The sequence below is a fragment of the Pelophylax lessonae genome (assembly GCF_965119305.1).
Source record: "Pelophylax lessonae genome assembly, chromosome: 10".
Taxonomy (NCBI): Eukaryota; Metazoa; Chordata; class Amphibia; order Anura; family Ranidae; genus Pelophylax; species Pelophylax lessonae.
The window spans coordinates 97,035,968-97,054,666 of record NC_138777.1 but is presented as its reverse complement, the minus strand read 5'-3'; the positions used below and the strand labels follow the sequence as shown (position 1 = coordinate 97,054,666).

The 18,699-nt window shown below is 46.0% G+C and overlaps 1 protein-coding gene across 2 annotated transcripts in view; it reads right to left on the bottom strand.

Moving 5' to 3' along the window:
• POLA2 (DNA polymerase alpha 2, accessory subunit) overlaps positions 1–18,699 on the bottom strand; it is a 146,616-nt gene that overhangs the window by 78,446 nt on the left and 49,471 nt on the right. For both annotated transcript variants that reach the window (XM_082270916.1, XM_082270917.1), the window contains exon 8: positions 12,920–13,008. In XM_082270916.1, coding sequence (XP_082127042.1) covers positions 12,920–13,008 — 89 coding nt within the window. The remainder of the gene's footprint in view (positions 1–12,919; positions 13,009–18,699) is intronic.

Below are 18,699 nucleotides of genomic sequence, written 5' to 3'. Positions count from 1 at the left end.
GCATCATCATTAGAAGTGGCTTCCTATTGGGATGACAGCCATGCAGACCAATTTGATGCAGTGTGCAGCGTATGGTCTGAGCACTGACAGGCTGACCCCCCCCACCCCTTCAACCTCTGCAGCAATGCAGGTAGCTTTCATACGTCTACTTCCCAAAGACAACCTCTGGATATGACGCTGAGCATGTGTACTCAACTTCTTTGGTCGAACATGGCGAGGCCTGTTCCCGAGTGGAACCTAACCTGTTAAACCGCTGTATGGTCTTGGCCACCGTGCTGCAGCTCAGTTTCAGGGTCTTGGCAATCTTCTTATAGCCTAGGCCATCTTAATGTAGAGCTTTTTTTTCAGATCTTTAGAGAGTTCTTTGCCATGAGGTGCCATGTTGAACTTCCAGTGACCAGTATGAGTGAGAGAGCGATAACACCAAATTTAAACACACCTGCTCCCCATTCACACCTGAGACCTTGTAACACTAACGCGTCACATGACACCGGGGAGGGAAAATGGCTAATTGGGCCCAATATGGACATGTTTACTTAGGAGTGTACTCACTTTTGTTGCCAGCGGTTTAGACATTAATGGCGGTGTGTGGAATAAATTTGAGGGGACAACAAATTTACACCATCATACAAGCTGTACACTCACTACTTTACATTGTAGAAAAGTGTCATTTCTTCAGTGTTGTCACATGAAAAGATGTAATAAAATATTTAGAAAAATGTGAGGGGTGTACTCACTTTTGTGAGATACTGTATACAGTTGTGCTCATAAGTTTACATACACCGGCAGAATTTATGATTTCTTGGCCATTTTTGAAAGAATATAAATATTACAAAAAAATTATTTTTCCACTCATGGATAGTGTTTGGCTTAACCCATTTATTATCAATCAATTGTGTTTAGAGAAAAATGGATTTTTGGAAAATCTTACCGTAAAATCCTTTTCTCTTAGCTCATTGACAGACGTAGTCCTCGGTGATACAGCACCTTCGGGTTATGTTGCCTCCACAGGAGCAGGACTAGACAGGAAATTAAAATGCTCTGGCCACACCCTAGGGGCAGTCCCAGAGGGTATATCCTCTCTCTCTCTGCCTCAGCAAATCAGTTATGTCAAAAAGCAGTCTTTAGAGATTTTAACCCAACCCAACTCCAAAACAGAGGGGCGGGGACTACGTCTGTCAATGAGCTAAGAGAAAAGGATTTTACGGTAAGATTTTACAAAAATCCATTTTTCTCTATCGCTCATTGACAGACGTAGTCCTCGGTGATACAGCACCTTCGGGACGTCCCAGAGCAGTATCACAAATGAGGGGTGGGAAAATGGAAATCAAATCCCAATCTAGAAGGCCCAACCGGTGCCAACTAGAAGTTTACAAAGCTCATCCTTAATGATGAGACTCAACAAAAAAGAAATTTTTCAAACAGAAAAAAACTCTCGAGGTAGACCACCGGTCTCCTCAAATTGCGGCCTGCAAAACCTTGCGGCCAAATGAGGCATCCGCCGATGCCGTCACATCAATTTTATAGAATTTTGTAAAGGTATGTACCGACGACCAGGTGGCCGCCTTACATACCTGGACCACTGACGCCTGATGGCGAAAGGCCCAGGAAGTACTGAGCGCTCGAGTGGAGTGCGCCCTAACAGGGAACGGAGGACTCTGACCCTTAATAGAATAAGCCTGTACCACCGTCTGTCTAATCCATTTGGCAATGGTTGCGGCAGATGCAGGCAACCCCTTTCTGGGGCCATCCGTGATCACAAAAAGTGAATCCGTCTTATGGAATGATTCCGTAGCTTTCAGGTATACCCTGATTGCCCGAACCACATCCAAGGAATGCAACGCATGTTCCCGATGATGATTGGGCTGAGGACACAAGGAAGGTAGTACAATATCTTCATTCAGATGAAAATCTGAAACCACCTTAGGAAGAAAGGATGGCTTAGGATGAAGTACTACCTTATCCCTATGAATCACTAGGTATGGGGGACTGGCATGATAATGCAGCCAGTTCGGACACCCTGCGAGCAGAAGTGATAGCCACCAAGAAGGCCACCTTCTGGGATAAAGTAAGCAAGGGAATCTCCCTGATGTTTTCAAAGGGAGGTTTCTGTAGAACCGACAAAACTAAATTAAGATCCCAGGGCGGTAAGGGCGCGCGGACTGGTGGAGCCAGGTGCCGCACCCCCTGGATGAAATTCCGCACCAAGGACTTGGTAGCTAAAGGTTTCTGAAAGAAGATTGCTAATGCTGAAACTTGACCCTTGATGGTGCTCAAGGCTAGTTTCTGCTCAACCCCTTTTTGCAAAAAAGCCAATATTCGAGTCACCGAATAGGTACGTGGAGGAAATCCTAAAGATTTGCACCACGCAATATAAGTCTTCCATGTGTGATAATAGACCTTGCTGGAAGTCGCTTTCCTTGCTTTAATAAGGGTAGGAATGACTGAAGCTGACAAACCTCTGTCCTTCAGTACTTGGGTCTCAATGGCCAGGCCATTAAAACCAGCGACTGTAAAGCACGATGGTAAATTGGTCCTTGAGACCACAGACACTCCCTGAGACGAAGTTCCCACGGAACGTCTGCGACTAGCCTGTCCAAGTCGGCCAGGCCGGCTTGACGAGGCCAGCCTAGAATTTCTAGGACCACTGGTGCTGACTGGATCTGAACCAGGCGTCCCTAGAGCTATCTGGCCCCGACCATCCGAGAAAGTCTGGTCGTTTTCTGTTCCCACACATTTATCAGATACCTGATTGCTATCAGGAAGGGTGATCTTTTCTGGTTGAACCTCAGGGACCGAAGTCACCCGGCTAGAGGCTTCTTGGCCTGTCTGGTCAACCAGATCCGATTCCTGTGGGGAATTGAGACTAATCTTAGGAAAAGGTAAAGGAAAAAATCTATTCAGGGAACGGTGACTACCGCTCCCTGTAGTACTTAAATGTTGGAAGGGAAGAATCGCACCGGTAGTAGTAGTTGATGCTCGATCTAATGTCCTGAATACCGGTGAAAACGTCCCCCCACCCTCAAACCGGGTGGGGGCGCACCTTCAGGCTGTGTACTCCTTTGCTTCGGGTTTGGCTGAGTTGGTCCTCTGTTTGTCCGACCAGCCTTTCTTGAACCCTCCTGGAGGAGTCTTGCCTTTCCCGCTTTTTCCAGCCGGGCGTGCGAACCCTTTATGGGCGGTAAAGAAAGGTCCTCGCTTGTTGCGAGGTCCCTTAGCTTTAGCAGTCTGTGGCAAAAAAGTGCTCTTGCCCCCAGTGGCATCCTTAATGATTTCATCTAGGGTGGCCCCAAATAGACGATTCCCCTGAAAGGGGAGATTCGTCAAGGTCTTTTTGGAACCTAGGTCAGCTGACCAGCATTTTAACCACAGCACACGTCTGAGGATTACCGCTGACATAGATGCATGCCCTAATAGGGGAGTAGTGTCCAAGGCTGCGTCACAGATAAACTGTAGCCCTTGTATAATCTGTTCCATCAAATCAGATGTTTCCTGGGGAATATCTTTTCCCCTAAGGTCTTGGCGTACCAATCTCGCCCATTCCGTAAGTGTCTGGGAAACTAGACCAATAACAATTACTGGTCTAAATGCTGACCCTATCAGAGAGAAGATGGTGCGGGACTCTGCTTCCATCTTTCGATCCACCGGATCCTTAAAGGACGAAGTGTCCTCCACTGGGATAACCGTGGCTTTATTCAGCCTGGAAATAGGTGGATCCACCACTGGTGGTACCGTCCATTTCTTAATGATGGATTCCTCAAACGGATAGCGTCTAGCAATACGCTTGGAAATAGTAAAAGGTACGTTTAGAATGCTCCCATTCTCCTTTAATCTTATTACCAAAACACTTGGGTACAGGAAAAACCTTCACTGTTTTGATGGGCTTGTTAGTACCAAAAGGAATCTCTGTATCAGTTGCTTCTGCCGGTAAAACCTCAAGTTTTAAGGTTTCCTGCACTGCCACAACTAGTGCGTCCACCAATGCTTCTTCCTGAATTATAGCGGGAGAAGAAACGTCCTCCTCACTGTCTGAGGGAGCTTTACCTGAGGTAACAGCCCTTGCAGAGGGACCTGAAACTGCAGTGACCATCTCTGAATCTGAGTCAGAGGTGTCAGATAATATAGGGGTAGGCGGGGGTCGCTTCCTTGACCCTCGTCCCTGACAGGCCGCCTCCACCCGAGCCACCATAGACTCCAAAATTGCTGTAAATGCCTCTACACTCTGTGCACCGGCGGGTCCCGTGGCCCCCTCGAGGGAAACAGGTGGGGGAATTTGTGTGGCAGGGTCCATGATTATTCCAGTAACTTCCCGGATAATATAATTCAAAAATAAAAAACTTTTTTTTTTTTTTTTTCCACAGACCCCCAGCGCCACAAAAGCCCCTTAGTGTTACCTGCTAGGGATCCCTATCGATCGAGAGAGAGAGAGAGAGAGAGATAGACCCCCAGGCTCACCACTTGATGCTCAGAGTTTAACTGCAACAGGTTACAGCGCTGTCTTGACAAACAGGAAGTCTTTTGGCTGGCTGCCCAGGAAGAAAGGAGGCGGCTCCGCCCCTCTGCACGCCTTCCGGCGCCTCCCCTAGCTCCACGAGGTGTTTGGATCACCTCAAACATGGCCGCCCCCATGCTGGAGACACGAGGCTACGCCAAAATGGCGGCTCGTGCAATCCAGCAAAAAAAAATGGCGGCGGCCTGTACCGAATAGCGGTGTGCTGCAGGGCACACAACACTATCTCTGCATGGGGATTTTTGGCGTGGTTGGCGGTACCGGCCCTGGCGGACCTCATGGCCTTCGGAAGGCCTGCTATAGCTGGAGATTTGACTAGGAAGGCAGTCTACATGTCCGTGGCTTCTGACTGGTAGGTACCTTATTCTTATCACAGTAAGATTCCCAGACTGCCACTGATTACAATCTTTTAAACATGTATACAATTAGATTGTTAGCTCTCAAACCAAGCCTCCTGGCTTTTTGCACATAAAATCACACTCAAAGTAGGGGGATCTGTGCCATGTTATAGGATAGAGGGGGACTCTATCTTACCATACAGAGAGGGGCCCGCGTTCACCACAAGACCCGTCAGGGGGAAAAGGGGGAACATACTACTCACCATACCGGAACCAGGCGGGCACCAACTCCTGACAGTACCCCTCTCCACCGGGGCGGGAGGGCTGTCGACCAATACGGACGCCGTGACTCATGGTCTTTGGCGTTTCAGCGAGACATTTAACTCGCGGGGTCAGTCCCTTAATGGGACTTTGTCGCGGCCGACCCAGCGCGGAGCTATGGCCTGCACGCGCTCGTAGGCTGAATTGGGGTGACCACCGGATCTCAACATCCAGCCCGTCGCCCAGTTCAGCTTTCTTGCTTGAAGATCTCACAGGAACACTGGAGAAAAAAGCTGTCTAAAAAATCTTTTTAAGAAAAAAAAAATCTTGCCAGGACCGAAGATCCCAGCAAGGTATCTAGGTCCTTACTCCTAACTAGACAGAAAATAACTGATTTGCTGAGGCAGAGAGAGAGAGGATATACCCTCTGGGACTGCCCCTAGGGTGTGGCCAGAGCATTTTAATTTCCTGTCTAGTCCTGCTCCTGTGGAGGCAACATAACCCGAAGGTGCTGTATCACCGAGGACTACGTCTGTCAATGAGCGATAGAGAAATGCCGGTTTTTGGTAATGCGATATATCGCAGTATCGCATACACACGGTATTGTTATTGTGGTAGTTTTTAACTACTTGCCGTCCGCGCTATAGCCAAATGACGGCTACATCGCGGACCTGAATTGCCGGGAGGGCGTACAATGACGTCCTCTCAGCAACGAGCGGCCTGCACTCACTCTGGCTCACTCTGTGATCAGCAGGTCCATGAGACACGCCTGATCACAGACCTGAGGTGATCCTGCCCCCTTACCACGTGATCAGCGGTCAGTCAATGACTATCAGTGTGAGGAGAAAAAAAATAACAATCGGCGGCTGCTGTCAGAGGGACATCGGTCCTGAGGAGAGGGATCATTTGTGCCCCCAGTGCCACCTACTAGTGCCCACCAGCACTCCCTACCAGTGCCATCTGACAGTGCCACCTACCAGTGCCCACCAGTGCCACCAACCAGTGTCACCTATCAGTGCTCACCAGTGTCACCTATCAGTGCCCCATCATAAGTGCCACCTATCAGTGCCCCATCATTGCCCATCAGTACCACCTATTAGTGCCCATGAGTGCCGCCTATTAGTGCCCTTCACGCCACCTACCAGTGCCCTTTAGTGCCGCCCATCAGTGCCACCCATGAGTGCTGCCTTATCAGTTTCGCCTTATCAGTGCCCATCAGTGCAGCCTACCAGTGCCCATCAGTGCAGCCTACCAGTGCCGCCTCATCAGTGCACATCAATGAAGGAGAAAAATTACCTGTTTGCAAAATTTTATAACAAACTATAAAAACTGTTTTTTTCTTCAAGATTTTCGGTCTTTTTTTTGTTTGTTCAGCAAAAAATAACAACCCCAGTAGTGATTAAATACCACCAAAAGAAAGCGCTATTTGTTTGAAAAAAAATGATAAAAATTTAATTTGGGTACAGTGTTGCATGACCGCGCAATTGTCATTGCAGGAGGGGGGGTCTAAGTGCCCAGTAGGCAAGTGGGTAAAATACCGTGTTTTTCTTCTCTCCAAGTCTGCCTTTTGAATTGATTCTTTTCAGTGAACTGCCTGACTGGTATTAAACAGTACACTTGTGACTCGCTCAATAGAGACAGGTCTGGTAATATGATACTAGAGTGAGAGAGCTTAGCTCCTCCCTGTAACCAATCAGACGGCTCCCAGCACACACCTGCATGCTTCTCTCAGGGCTCAGCCACAGACAGACACAGTGCCTACTACAAGCAAATCTCTGCAAGTACCTACCCACTACTATTACTATATACTGTCACTGCATGGATAGATTGAGGACTATATAATAATATATAAATCTATCTAACAGTGTCTGGCCTACCTGGTGACTGGTCCTGGCGCTCTGCTCCGATCCGATGGCCTGGTCATTAAGGGGGCAAATATTTGCAGTCCAGAAGTGGTTAAACCTGCAGGAGGTCCGGTGTTTTTATTTATAAATTACTTTACTATTGCTTTAGGCCTGGTTCACATGTATGCGGGTTGGCGGTCCACATTTGCACAGGCATAGCAGCCCATTGATTTGCATGGGCTGCTATGCCTGCGTTTTCGGGCTGAAAAAAGATGCATGCAGTATTTAAAAAAAAAAAAGCAGTGGCCTTGAAATCCATCCTGCTTTTGCACCATGCGACTTACCTGCAGTACCTGCACACACAAACTGTGTTTTTAAATGCTGGGCCCATGTATATAAAAATGCAGAAAGCTTTCCAGAGCGGGAACTGCAGGTAAGTCGCATGTTGCAAAAGCAGGTTGGATTTCAAGGCCACTGCATTTTTTTAAAATGCTGCATGCACATTTTTCTGCGGAAAATGAGGGCATAGCAGAGCATTCAAATCAATGGGCTGCTATGCCTGTACAAATGTGGGCCGCCAACCTGCAAACATGTGAACCAGGCCTAAAGCAATAGTAAAGTAATTTATAAATAAAAACACTGGTCCTCCTGCAGGTATAACCACTTCTGGACCACAAGGATTTGCCCCCTTAATGACCAGGCCATCGGATCGGAGCAGAGCGGCAGGACCAGTCATCACCAGGTAGGCCAGACACTGCTTGATGGCTTATTTTAGGCCTGGTTCACAGAGTCTATACTGACTGACTATATAATAATGTGCAAAAGTGAACCAAAGTCCCTAAATTCAGCAATGAAATTGAAGTGAGGTAGAAATTTAATAATTTTAATTGAATAATTGAATACCGTGATAATACCGTATACCATGGCAAAACCTTAATCAATAAATCGCAGCATGGAAATCCGATACCGTCACATGCCTAATTTTGTTTACTCTTTTTAAAATCATAATGACAACAGAAACTACCCAAATGACCCTGATCAAAAGTTTACATACCCTGGTGATTTTGGCCTGATAACATGCACACAAGTTGACACAAAGGGGTTTAAATGGCTATTAAAAGGTAACCATCCTCATCTGTGATCTGTTTGCTTGTAATTAGTCTGTGTGTATAAAAGGTCAATGAGTTTCTGGACTCCTGACAGACCCTTGCATCTTTCATCCAGTACTGCACTTACGTTTCTGGATTCTGAGTGATGGGAAAAGAAAAAGCATTGTCAAAGGACCTGCGGGAAAAGGTAGTTGAACCATATAAAACAGGAAAGTGATATAAAAAGATATACAAGGAATTGAGAATGCCAATCAGCAGTGTTCAAACTCTAATCAAGAAGTGGAAAAGGAGGGGTTCTGTTGAAACCAAACCACGGTCAGGTAGACCAACTAAAATTTCAGCCACAACTGCCAGGAAAATTGTTTGGGATGGAAGAAAAACCCACAAATAATGTCAGGTGAAATACAGGACTCTCTGAAAACATGTGGTGTGGCTATTTCAAGATGCACAATAAGGAGGCACTTGAAGAAAGATGGCCTGCATGGTCGAGTCGCCAGAAGAAAGCCATTACTACGCAAATGCCACAAAGTATCCCGATTACAATATGCCAAACAGCACAGAGACAAGCCTCAAACCTTCTGGCACGAAGTCATTTGGATTGATGAGACCAAAATCTAACTTTTTGGCCACAACCATAAACAATACATTTGGAGAGGCGTCAACAAGGCCTATGATGAAAAGGTACACCATTCCTACTGTGAAACACTGGGGTGGATCGGTGAGGTTCTGGGGATGTGGGAGCTCCAAAAAGGCACAGGAAATTTGTTCAGAATTGATGGCAAGATGAATGCAGTATGTTATCAAAAAATACTGGAGGAAAATTTGCATTCATCAGTCCGGAAGCTCTCGCATGGGACATAATTGGACATTTCAACCTAAACACAAGGTTAAGTCGACCTGTCATTGGCTACAGCAGAATAAAGTGAAGGTTCTGGAGTGGCCATCTCAGTCTCCTGACCTCAAAATCATTGAACCACTCTGGGGAGATCTCAAAACGTGCAGTTCATGCAAGACAGTCCAAGAATTTACAGGAACTGGAGGCTTTTTGCCAGGAAGAATGGGCAGCTTTACCTTCTGAGAAGATAAAGAGACTCATCCACAAAAGACTTCAAGCTGTCATTGATGAGGGGGGCAATACACGGTATTAAGAACCGGGGTATGTAAACTTTTGGTCAGGGTCATTTGGGTAGTTTCTGTTGTCATTATGATTTAAAAAGAGTAAACACAGTTGATTGATAATAAATGGCTTCTGCCAAACACTAACCATGAGCGAAAAAAAAGTTTTTGTGTTATCATTCATATTCTCTGACAAATGGCCAAGAAATCATAAATTCTGCCAGGGTATGCAAACTTATGAATACAACTGTATGTATGTATATATATATATATATATATATGAGAAACATAGAAGCACTGGTGCGCTGCTACAGCTGGCTGGTGGGGTATTGCAAGGGATGAAATGTAGTACATATGTGAAATGTGAATTGCTGCTACCACCAAAATCAAGTACTCAAAACTTAAACAAAAATAATAAATAGTAATGTGAAGGTGGTGCGCTATTCTAAATGAAATAAATACAATTTGTAACCATATTACAATCAATATACAAAATCAAAACTAAAGCCAAAATATCATTGTGATACGAATATAAACAAGTAGATTAGGGTCAAACATGCACTGTGAAATAGATCCAAGAATAATCTCAATTTGATACACTCATAAGGTAGAAATATCAAAATAGTGTAAAGTGTTCTTCCAATAATAAAAAATAAATCCATGAATTACTTTAAAACATGCGGTGCTTCTTCAATGAAAAAGTTCAGTGCTCAATGTGCAAGATCCATCCACCTGCTATCCACCTTTGAGTGCATTGCGCGCTCACCTGTAGCACAGGGGTAATGTGCAGGGGGGGTGAGGGGGGGGGGAGGTGTCCAATGGCTTCCTTGAATCCTCCTCTAATCGGAATGGGAATGCTCCACAGTTGTATATAGGTAAACAAAATAATTTCAATAGGAGGAGTCAGTGATGTCAGTGTTGTCCGTTTACACTACAATCCATGTTGGGCAGCCCAAGCTGCACACAGAGATTTGGATTCCATGCTGGTTTTTTTTAGAACTGTCAAAATGTGTGTTTTGGATTAAGTTTTTTAAATAAAAAATGCTTTTTAAACATACTACACTATGAAATCATGTTGTTTGCCTATATACAACCACGGAGCATTCCCATTCGGATTATATAAGGCTTCAAGGGAAGCCATTGGACTCCCCCAGGTGGATTTGTTTACTTTATACTGCACATTACTATTGTGCTGCAGGTGAGCGAGCGCACATTGCACCCAAAGGTGGATAGCAGGTGGATGGATCTTGCACATTGAGCACTGAAGTTTTACATTGAAGAAGCACTGCAGGCTTAAAGTGATACACAGATTAATTTTTTTTATTATTGGAAGAACATTTCACACTATTTTGATATTTATACCTTATGAGTGTAACAATTTTACATTATTCTTGGATTTTTTTTTTATGTGCACGTTTGGCACTAATCTACTTGTTTATATTCGTATCACAATGATATTTTGGCTTTAGTTTTCATTTCATTTTGTATATTAGATTGCAATATGATTACACATTTTAATTATTTTATTTAGAATAATGCACCACATTGGCACTTTTTGGGGGTGCGAACATCTGCTTATTTAACATATGGAATGGGAATATGCCAAGATGGCAAGGATAACTTGCCACAAAATTGTGGCACTGTTTAATTGTAAGTCTGTTAATGGGCTGCACATTTTCACTGGCAAGTTTTACACTTGCAGAGAACTTAAAGCACAAGTTCTAGTTGACGCTTTTCCTATTTGGAGAAAATTGCGTGGCAAGTATTTAGCAAGAGCAAAGTTGCAGTGGTGATTGTACAGCAAGAGCTCTGCAAGTCTACAGCATGAAAATTCAGTCACAGTGACCTCTGTGGTGGGATGACTATTGCACAACATAACTGAATCAGAACCTGCAGTAGACTTGCAGAATGTTTGCAAAGGAAGTTGATCTAGAGTCATACATGCAGATTTGCTGCTATTGTGCAACAAACGTGTGAAGCCTGACAAGTCTAGCAATAGCTTAGCAAGTCATTTTCAAACTTGCAGCACACTTGCTTACTATCTGGGTGGGCACTTGCATTGCAAACTTCTTTTCTGGTTCATTCTCCAGGGCTTTCATACTCAGATTTTCTCTTTACATCATGAGTTACTGGAGCAGACCAAGAATACAAACATCAGGTGTCAAGAAAACATATATGCACATGCCTTTTATAGGTCAGTAATATTAGCGTAGTCAAGATAAGAAAGCCCCAAAGCCGTCACAACTAAAACAAGCCAGCAAATGCCACTCTCAGACTTTTGTCCTGATAGGTTCTTTTTAAAACCTAATTCACACAGGCACTGAGGTCCATATACCACAAATCGATTTATTTTTGCATCTTGAGCCACCAAGTGCAGCATGAAGGCAGTCCATGTAGATCTATAAGCACACAGACACTTTGTCCTAATTGGTTACACACCTGTCAAATTAGGATGATTTTAGGCTCGAAAAAAAAAAAAAAAATATTAATCTAAAAAGGAACATTTGTGTGAATATGGCATAAATTTACTAAGCTTTGGTGAACCGAAAAGCAGCCAAATTTTGTGGTGAACTTTAACGCAGGCATATAACGAAAAAAAAAAAAAAAAAAAAAGATCTTCAGCTTTAGTGAACTAACTTACCTGTAATGAAGTATGTCCCGTGTCCTACATGCACCTGGATTCTGTGGAAATCTTCTGTGCAGGGATGCCCCTGTCCTCTTCTCTGAACTTCCAGGGCTGTAGAGGCAGGGCCGGCCCTACCATGGGTCCCACTGGGTCCATTGGACCCAGGCACCACTTGGAAAGGGGCAGCAAATTGACCCCCAAGATTTTTTTTCAGCAGGTTTGTGTGTCATCAGTTTGCGGGAGGTGTTGCGTGTTACGGGAGGCATTTCCCCATCTCATACTGCCGCCTGTAGTGCAAACTGACGAGTATGAGGAGGCAGAGTGTCTCCTCTGGGGAACTTCCCTCATGTCATCGTAGTGTACGCAAAGACATCAGTGCACTCCATCTCACGCAGGGCAGGCTGGATCTTCTAGGGCGGTGGGCACTGCAGACACAGGACTGAGGACAGACAGTGGGTGTTTGGTGGACCGGTCCGGTAGTGAGTTATGGAAGATGATAAAAGTATATATAATAATTTTCTAAAGGTTATATTTATATAAAATAATGGATGTGGGGGCCCTTTGTTGGGCGTGACTTTTTTTTTCTTTTTTTTGGGGGAGCAGCGTTTCACTCTTGGACCCAGGCAGCAAAAGGTCTTGGGCCAGCCCTGTGCAGAGGTTTTAGCTTAGCTTCGGGTCTTCTGTGCCGCTGCGGTGAAAAAGTTCCCGATCAGGACCCACTCTCTCCATTGCAAAATGTTCTTTCATACCTTCCACTGACTAACAGGATCTGTAAAGGGAGAAGAGAAATCTGTGACTCAGACTCTTTCCCATTTACAGATGCTGTTACGGGCAATGAAAGAATGTTTCTAAATACAAGAGAAGGATGGAGCGGGTCCTCCTCAGGATGTTTTTCACAGAAGACCTGACACTATTAACCCCCACAGTGCCAGTAGTTCAGAGACAGGAAGAGAACGGGCATCCTTGCAATGAAGTTTTCTACAGGACCCAGCTACCTGCATGATTTCAACATACTCCTTTAAAAGGTAAGTTAGTCTACCTCTAAATTTAACTGTTTTTCTAGTGCTTGATCTTTTCTGCAGAGCTTTATGTACATAAAATTACATTAGACTTACTTGAGCTGGAAAAGATACTGAAGTAAATTCTTCAATGTGGTAATGATTCTTCAGTGCTTCACCAAGCTCTTCGATTTTACTGTTTACAACTAGCGGGAACAAAAAAGAAAGAGCAACAACTGATGAATCTCCAGAGATGTATTGTCCTACTTTTTTCCTTTTTTTTTTAAATAAAATTGTTCACTGAAATAAAAAATAAAAATTCAAATGGGATTTTTGGTTTACCTGTAAAATCCTTTTCTTGGAGTACGTCACAGGAAATAGGATATCTTCATCTCCATTATGATAGGGTTATGCTGCCACCTTTCAGTGACTGGACACTGACAATAATAGAGGAAATTCCCTCCCAGTTTTTGCAGCAAGCCATAAACCACAAAGGCAGAAGGGTGGGTTCCCTGTGATGTACTCCAAGAAAATAATTTTACAGGAAGACCAAAGATCCTATATTCTTTATCATACATCCCAGGACACAAGATATCCAAGTAAAAAGGACCATAAAACCACCTTGTCACAGTGAAACACCAAAAATGGTTCCGTACAGGAAGCACAGCCAATTCCTAAACTTTGCAATTCGAAGTAATGACAACCATTCCTTCCATTGCAGAAGGAACAACAGAATATCCCTGATGGGAACAAATATTTCTGCAATATAGGAAGTACCAAGTTGATGTCCCAAGTCAAAACTGGTGTAACAATACATGTGACACCTTCCACAAAGCTATGCACCAAGAGATGTGAAGCAATGAGTCTCTGAAAAAAAAAAAAAAAAAATAAAGACCACGTGGCTGAAATCTGACCCTGGATCACACTCAAGGCCAGTCGTGGATTTAACTTCAAACTGGAGAAAAGCCAGGATGCAATCCACACCACACTTGTGGAGGGCTAAATCCCCTCGCCTTACACAAAGCAAAATAAGATTTTTTCAGATCCCTCAGTAGGACTTCCTTGTTTCAACAGCCATTAGAGCTAACAATTGTAAAGAAGGATGGAAGATCAGACCTTGCCCCAGGAGGTCAAGATGATTCAGAAGGGTCCAAGGGTTGTCCCTCAACATGTTCACAATGTCAAAGCACCACGTTCTCAAGAGGCCAAGCGGGGCCAGCAGAAAAATTTGAATTCCTTCCACACAAAACCTGCAAAGCAGACAAGGAAGAAGCTGGTGTTTAGTGACACAAAGCACTGTGTCACTAAACACCAGAGTGCTGGTTACTCCAGTGCCTTACCGCTCCTACAAGGAAATGTGTGGCCTCCCCCCCCCCCCGGATACTTGCAGCAACATGTAGTCCAACACAAGAATGACACTGCTGCCACCTGTTGTCCCACAGTGGAGGTCACTCTTCTGCAACCTGTAGTCCCACAGGGGAAAAAAATAGGGATTTTTGACTTACTGTAAAATCCATTTTTCTGATGTTCATTGACAGACACAGCTTCAAATCTTCATAACAACCGTTGGTTATACTGCCCTCTACAGTAGTCAGAAAAAAAGTCTGGCTACGCCCATTGGCAGTCCCAGGGGGTATTCTCCCTCTCTCTGCTATAGGCACTCAGTTTAGTTACAAGCAGTGTCAGAAGAATTACACCTCCATAGTGGGTGCTGTGTCGGTCAATGAACATCAGAGAAATGGATTTTACGGTAAGTCAAAAATCCCATTTTCTCTTTCGTTCATTGACGGACACAACTTCAGAACTGATGGGATGTCCCAAAGCAGTGTTAAACATGAGGGGTGGGAAAAACAAAAAAATTCCCAAAGGCTAAACAGTAGCCAACCAGGCAACAGGAGCTCACCAAAACAACTGGAGCCCACCTGATGCCAACACATCCACTTTATAAAACTTTGTGAAAGTGTGCACCGACGCCCAAGTGGCCGCCTTGCAAACCTGCGTCACTGACGCCTGATGACTAAAGGAGACACTAAGCGCCCGCAATAGAGTGCGCTTAACAGGGAAAGGAGGAACCTAACCCTTGATGGAATAGGCCTGACTCGCTGTCTGTCTGATCCATCTGGAAATGGTAACAGAGGTAACACGGACAACCCTTTACGAGGCCCATCCGTGAGCACAAAGAGAGAGTTCCGTAGCTGCCAGGTACTCCCTAACTGCCCGGACCACATCCAAGGCATGCAAGGCAATTTTCTTCGGATGTTTAGGATTGGGACACAGGGAAGGCAACACAATGTCTTCATTCAAATGAAAAGCAGCGACGACCTTCTAAGGAAAGATGGCCAGGGGCGAAGAACCACCTTAGCTCTGTGATTCACCAGGTAAGGTGGACAGGATAACGCTGCCAATTCAGACACCCTGTGTGCAGAGGCGATAGCTACCAAAAAGGCCTCCTTCTGGGACAGTGTAAGCAGGGGAATCTCCCGAAGATTCTCAAAGGGAGGCTTGTGAAGAACTGAAAGCACCAAATTGAGGTTGCAAGGCGGGAACGGAGCCCACACTGGAGGAATCAGATGTCAGACACCCTGAAGAAAGAGTACTCAAGGCCAATTTCTGTTCAACCCCCCGTTAAAGGAAGGTCAAGATCAGAGCCACCGAGGATGAACCCCAAGAGACTCACACCACGCAATGTACATCTTCCTAGAAGTAGATATCCTAGCTTTTAACAGTGTAGGAATCACCAACTCAGATAAACCTCTATCCTTCAGCACCTGGCCTTAAAAAGCCAAGCCGTCAAAGCTAGAGCCTGTAAAGCAGGATGGAAGAATGGTTCCCTGAAGTGGCTTCCAAGGAATGTTGGCAACCAGCCGCACCAGATCGGCGTACCAAGCCCGGCAAGGCCAGTCCAGAGCCACTAAGATGACGAATCCTTTCTGCCTCTACCCTGCGTAGAAGTCTTGGCAGAAGCTTGAGAAGGCTTAAATCAAACGATACTGACCCCACAGGGCCACTAGCACATCTGTGGTGTCTGCCAGAGGATCCCTTGACTGAGCCACAAACCGCTGCATCTTTCTGTTGAGCCGAGACGCCAACAGATCCACCTTGGAGGTTCCCCACCGGAGACCAGGAGATACAACTGATGAAACACCTCAGGATGAAGGGACCACTCCCCTTGGTCCAAGGCCTGCCGTCTGAGGTAATCCGCCTGCCAGTTTTCCACCCCAGGAATGTGTAAGGCAGAGAGGGCTGGAACGAGCCATTCTGCCCGCCTTAGAATGCCAACTACTTCCAGGGCCACCAGGACACTTCTTGTGCCCCCTTGGTGATTGGCATAAGCCACGGCCCTAGAATTGTCCAATTGAATGCGCACTGGACAACCATGAAGACAATCCCATCCAATGGTCCAGACACAGTCTGATCGCTCGGAGTTAAAAGACATTGATCAGTAGTCTGGACTCTTCCAGTATCCAGATCCCCTAAGCAGAATGCTTGCCGAGGACGCCTCCCCAGACGGAAAGACTGGCATCCGTGTTGACCACTGTCCAATACAAGGGGAGGAAGGATTTGCCCAGCCAAAGTGCCTGATATCCACCATATCTGGGACTCCTTCGTTCCCCGACTCAGCCCGATCAGATTGTCCAGAGACTGCGAAGTCTTGTCCCATTTGGTCAGAATCTCTTCACTTTCAGGCCCAGCACCCGCATGCAAGTCCGGAGGGATGACCATCTGTTGGACAGCAGGAGACGAATTACAGCCTGCAATTTCTGGAGTTTATCCAGAGGAAGGAGCACTCTAAGGCGGAGTCCAGAGTCAGGCCCAAATAGCCCAGCTTTGTGGACGGAACCAGGACAGACTTCTGAAAACTCTGAATCTAACCAAACTCCCACAGAGTTCGTTTTGTGATCTCCAGGTTTTCCACCAGAGCAGAAGGAGACTCCACTTGCAGAAGGAGATCGTCCAAGTAGCCCAGTACCGCCATCCACTTTGGTGTAGCAAACCCAGCACCGGGACTAACACTTGTGAAGACCCGAGGAGCAGAGGCGAGACCAAAGGATAACGCCACAAACTGAGAATGCTCCTCTCCCACGGCAAAGTGGAGAAGCCCTGGTGACTGGCACATACTGGAATGTGAAGGTAAGCATCATTGATGTCGATATAGGTGAGGAAATCCCTCCTTCTGCACCAGCACAAAGCAGTTTAGCACCTTGAGGTCCAGGATTGGACGCACTTTGCCTTCCTTCCTGGGAACTGTAAACAGGTTTGAGTGAAAACCCTAACAACGTTTCGAAGTCAGAACCGGGACAATCACCCCTTGATGTAACAAGTCTTATACCGCCCCAAACAGACCCTGTAAGCAGTCTGGAAATGGGCGCAAGCTGGAAGCAAAGAACCTTCCTGGGGAACAAGAGCGAAATTTGATCTTGTAGCCGGATCAAATGACTTTGTGCACCCACTTGTCTTGCACCAGGGAAGTCCATGGGTCCAGAAACCAGAGAAGGCTAAAGGAGCCTTGTCTGCGGCTCTTGATAAGCCCACTCTTGACTTTCCAGACCAAGTTCGCTTGGATCTACCAGAGGAGGCCCTGAAAGGCTTCGAGCCCTTGCCAGTCGACCCTGGGGGATGAAAAAAAAAAATCGTATGAGCCGAAAAGGAAAGCCCACGTCTGACAGAGGTTCCTTGCCTGCAGAAGAAAGGTACTGTTCCCCCCTGCGAGACCTTTAATGATGTCATCCAGGGTAGCTTCAAACAGGCAATCTCCTTGAAAGGGAAGATCAGTCGAGGCCTTTTTAGAAGTCTGGTCCGCAGACCAGCATTTGAGCCAAAAGCCACGCCGAAGGACCACTGGCAAAAATAGAGAGCCGAGCCACAAGGGGAGCCACATCCAAAGAGGCATCACAGATAAACTGCAGCCCCTGAACCAGCTGGTCCGCCAGCTCAGCAAAGGCAGGGGGGAGCTATTCTTTCTCCAGGTCACGGCGTAAAAGCTTAGCCCACTCGGTCAGAGCTTGTGACACCAGGGCAATGGTGAATACTGGCCTCAGTGCTGAACCAGCCAGAGTGTACATATTGCGGGCCACAGCCTCTGCCTTCCTGTCAGCTGGATCTTTAAAGGCCGGAGACTCTTCAACCGGAATAATGGTTGCCTTGTTCAATCTGAAAACCGGATGGTCCACCACCACTGGACCAGTCCACTTCTTAAGAAGGGACTCCTCATAGGGGTAACGCCTAGTAAAGTGCTTAGGGACCCCACGGGGACGCTTTGGTCGTCCTCACTTTTTAGCGAAAATTCTGTCAAAATAGGTGGGAAAAGGAAACACCTTTGTTGCTCTGGATGGCTTGTGAGTGCCAAAGGGAACCTGTACCTCCGTCACAGCTGCATCATCCATCTTCCAGGTCTCCCGCACAGGTACAATCAGTGCTTCCACCAGCACCTTTTCGGTGCGGTTGAAGACATGGGGGAATCGTCCTCACTATCAGAGGATTCCAGGCCAAGACCTGGTCGTATGTGACCTCGCAAAGTGTTTAACTCGCAGGCCAGCCCCCGTCTGGTGGGGCTATGTCGCGACCTAGCAATTTTTTAGTAGTAGCACCTTACTTTACATATTTAAATAAACATTTCTTGCCCTTCTCGAGGGATGGAAGCAGTAGATACAAAGCAAAAGAGTACTAGCAGGGCTACTGCCAGGGAACTCACCATTCCATGCTGCAGAACTCCCAAAAGGTAGTCCAATCTTCACTTATCACAGCAGGCTCTGCCACAAGGGCATTTAGAGACTCCCCCAGCTCGGGATCACTACCCTGGACCTGTGTAGTACCCTACCAGTTTGCAAGGCAATATAGCATTGCACAGAGTCCAGTGCCAACTGGCAACATTACAGGCTGCCCCAGTGTGTCCAGTG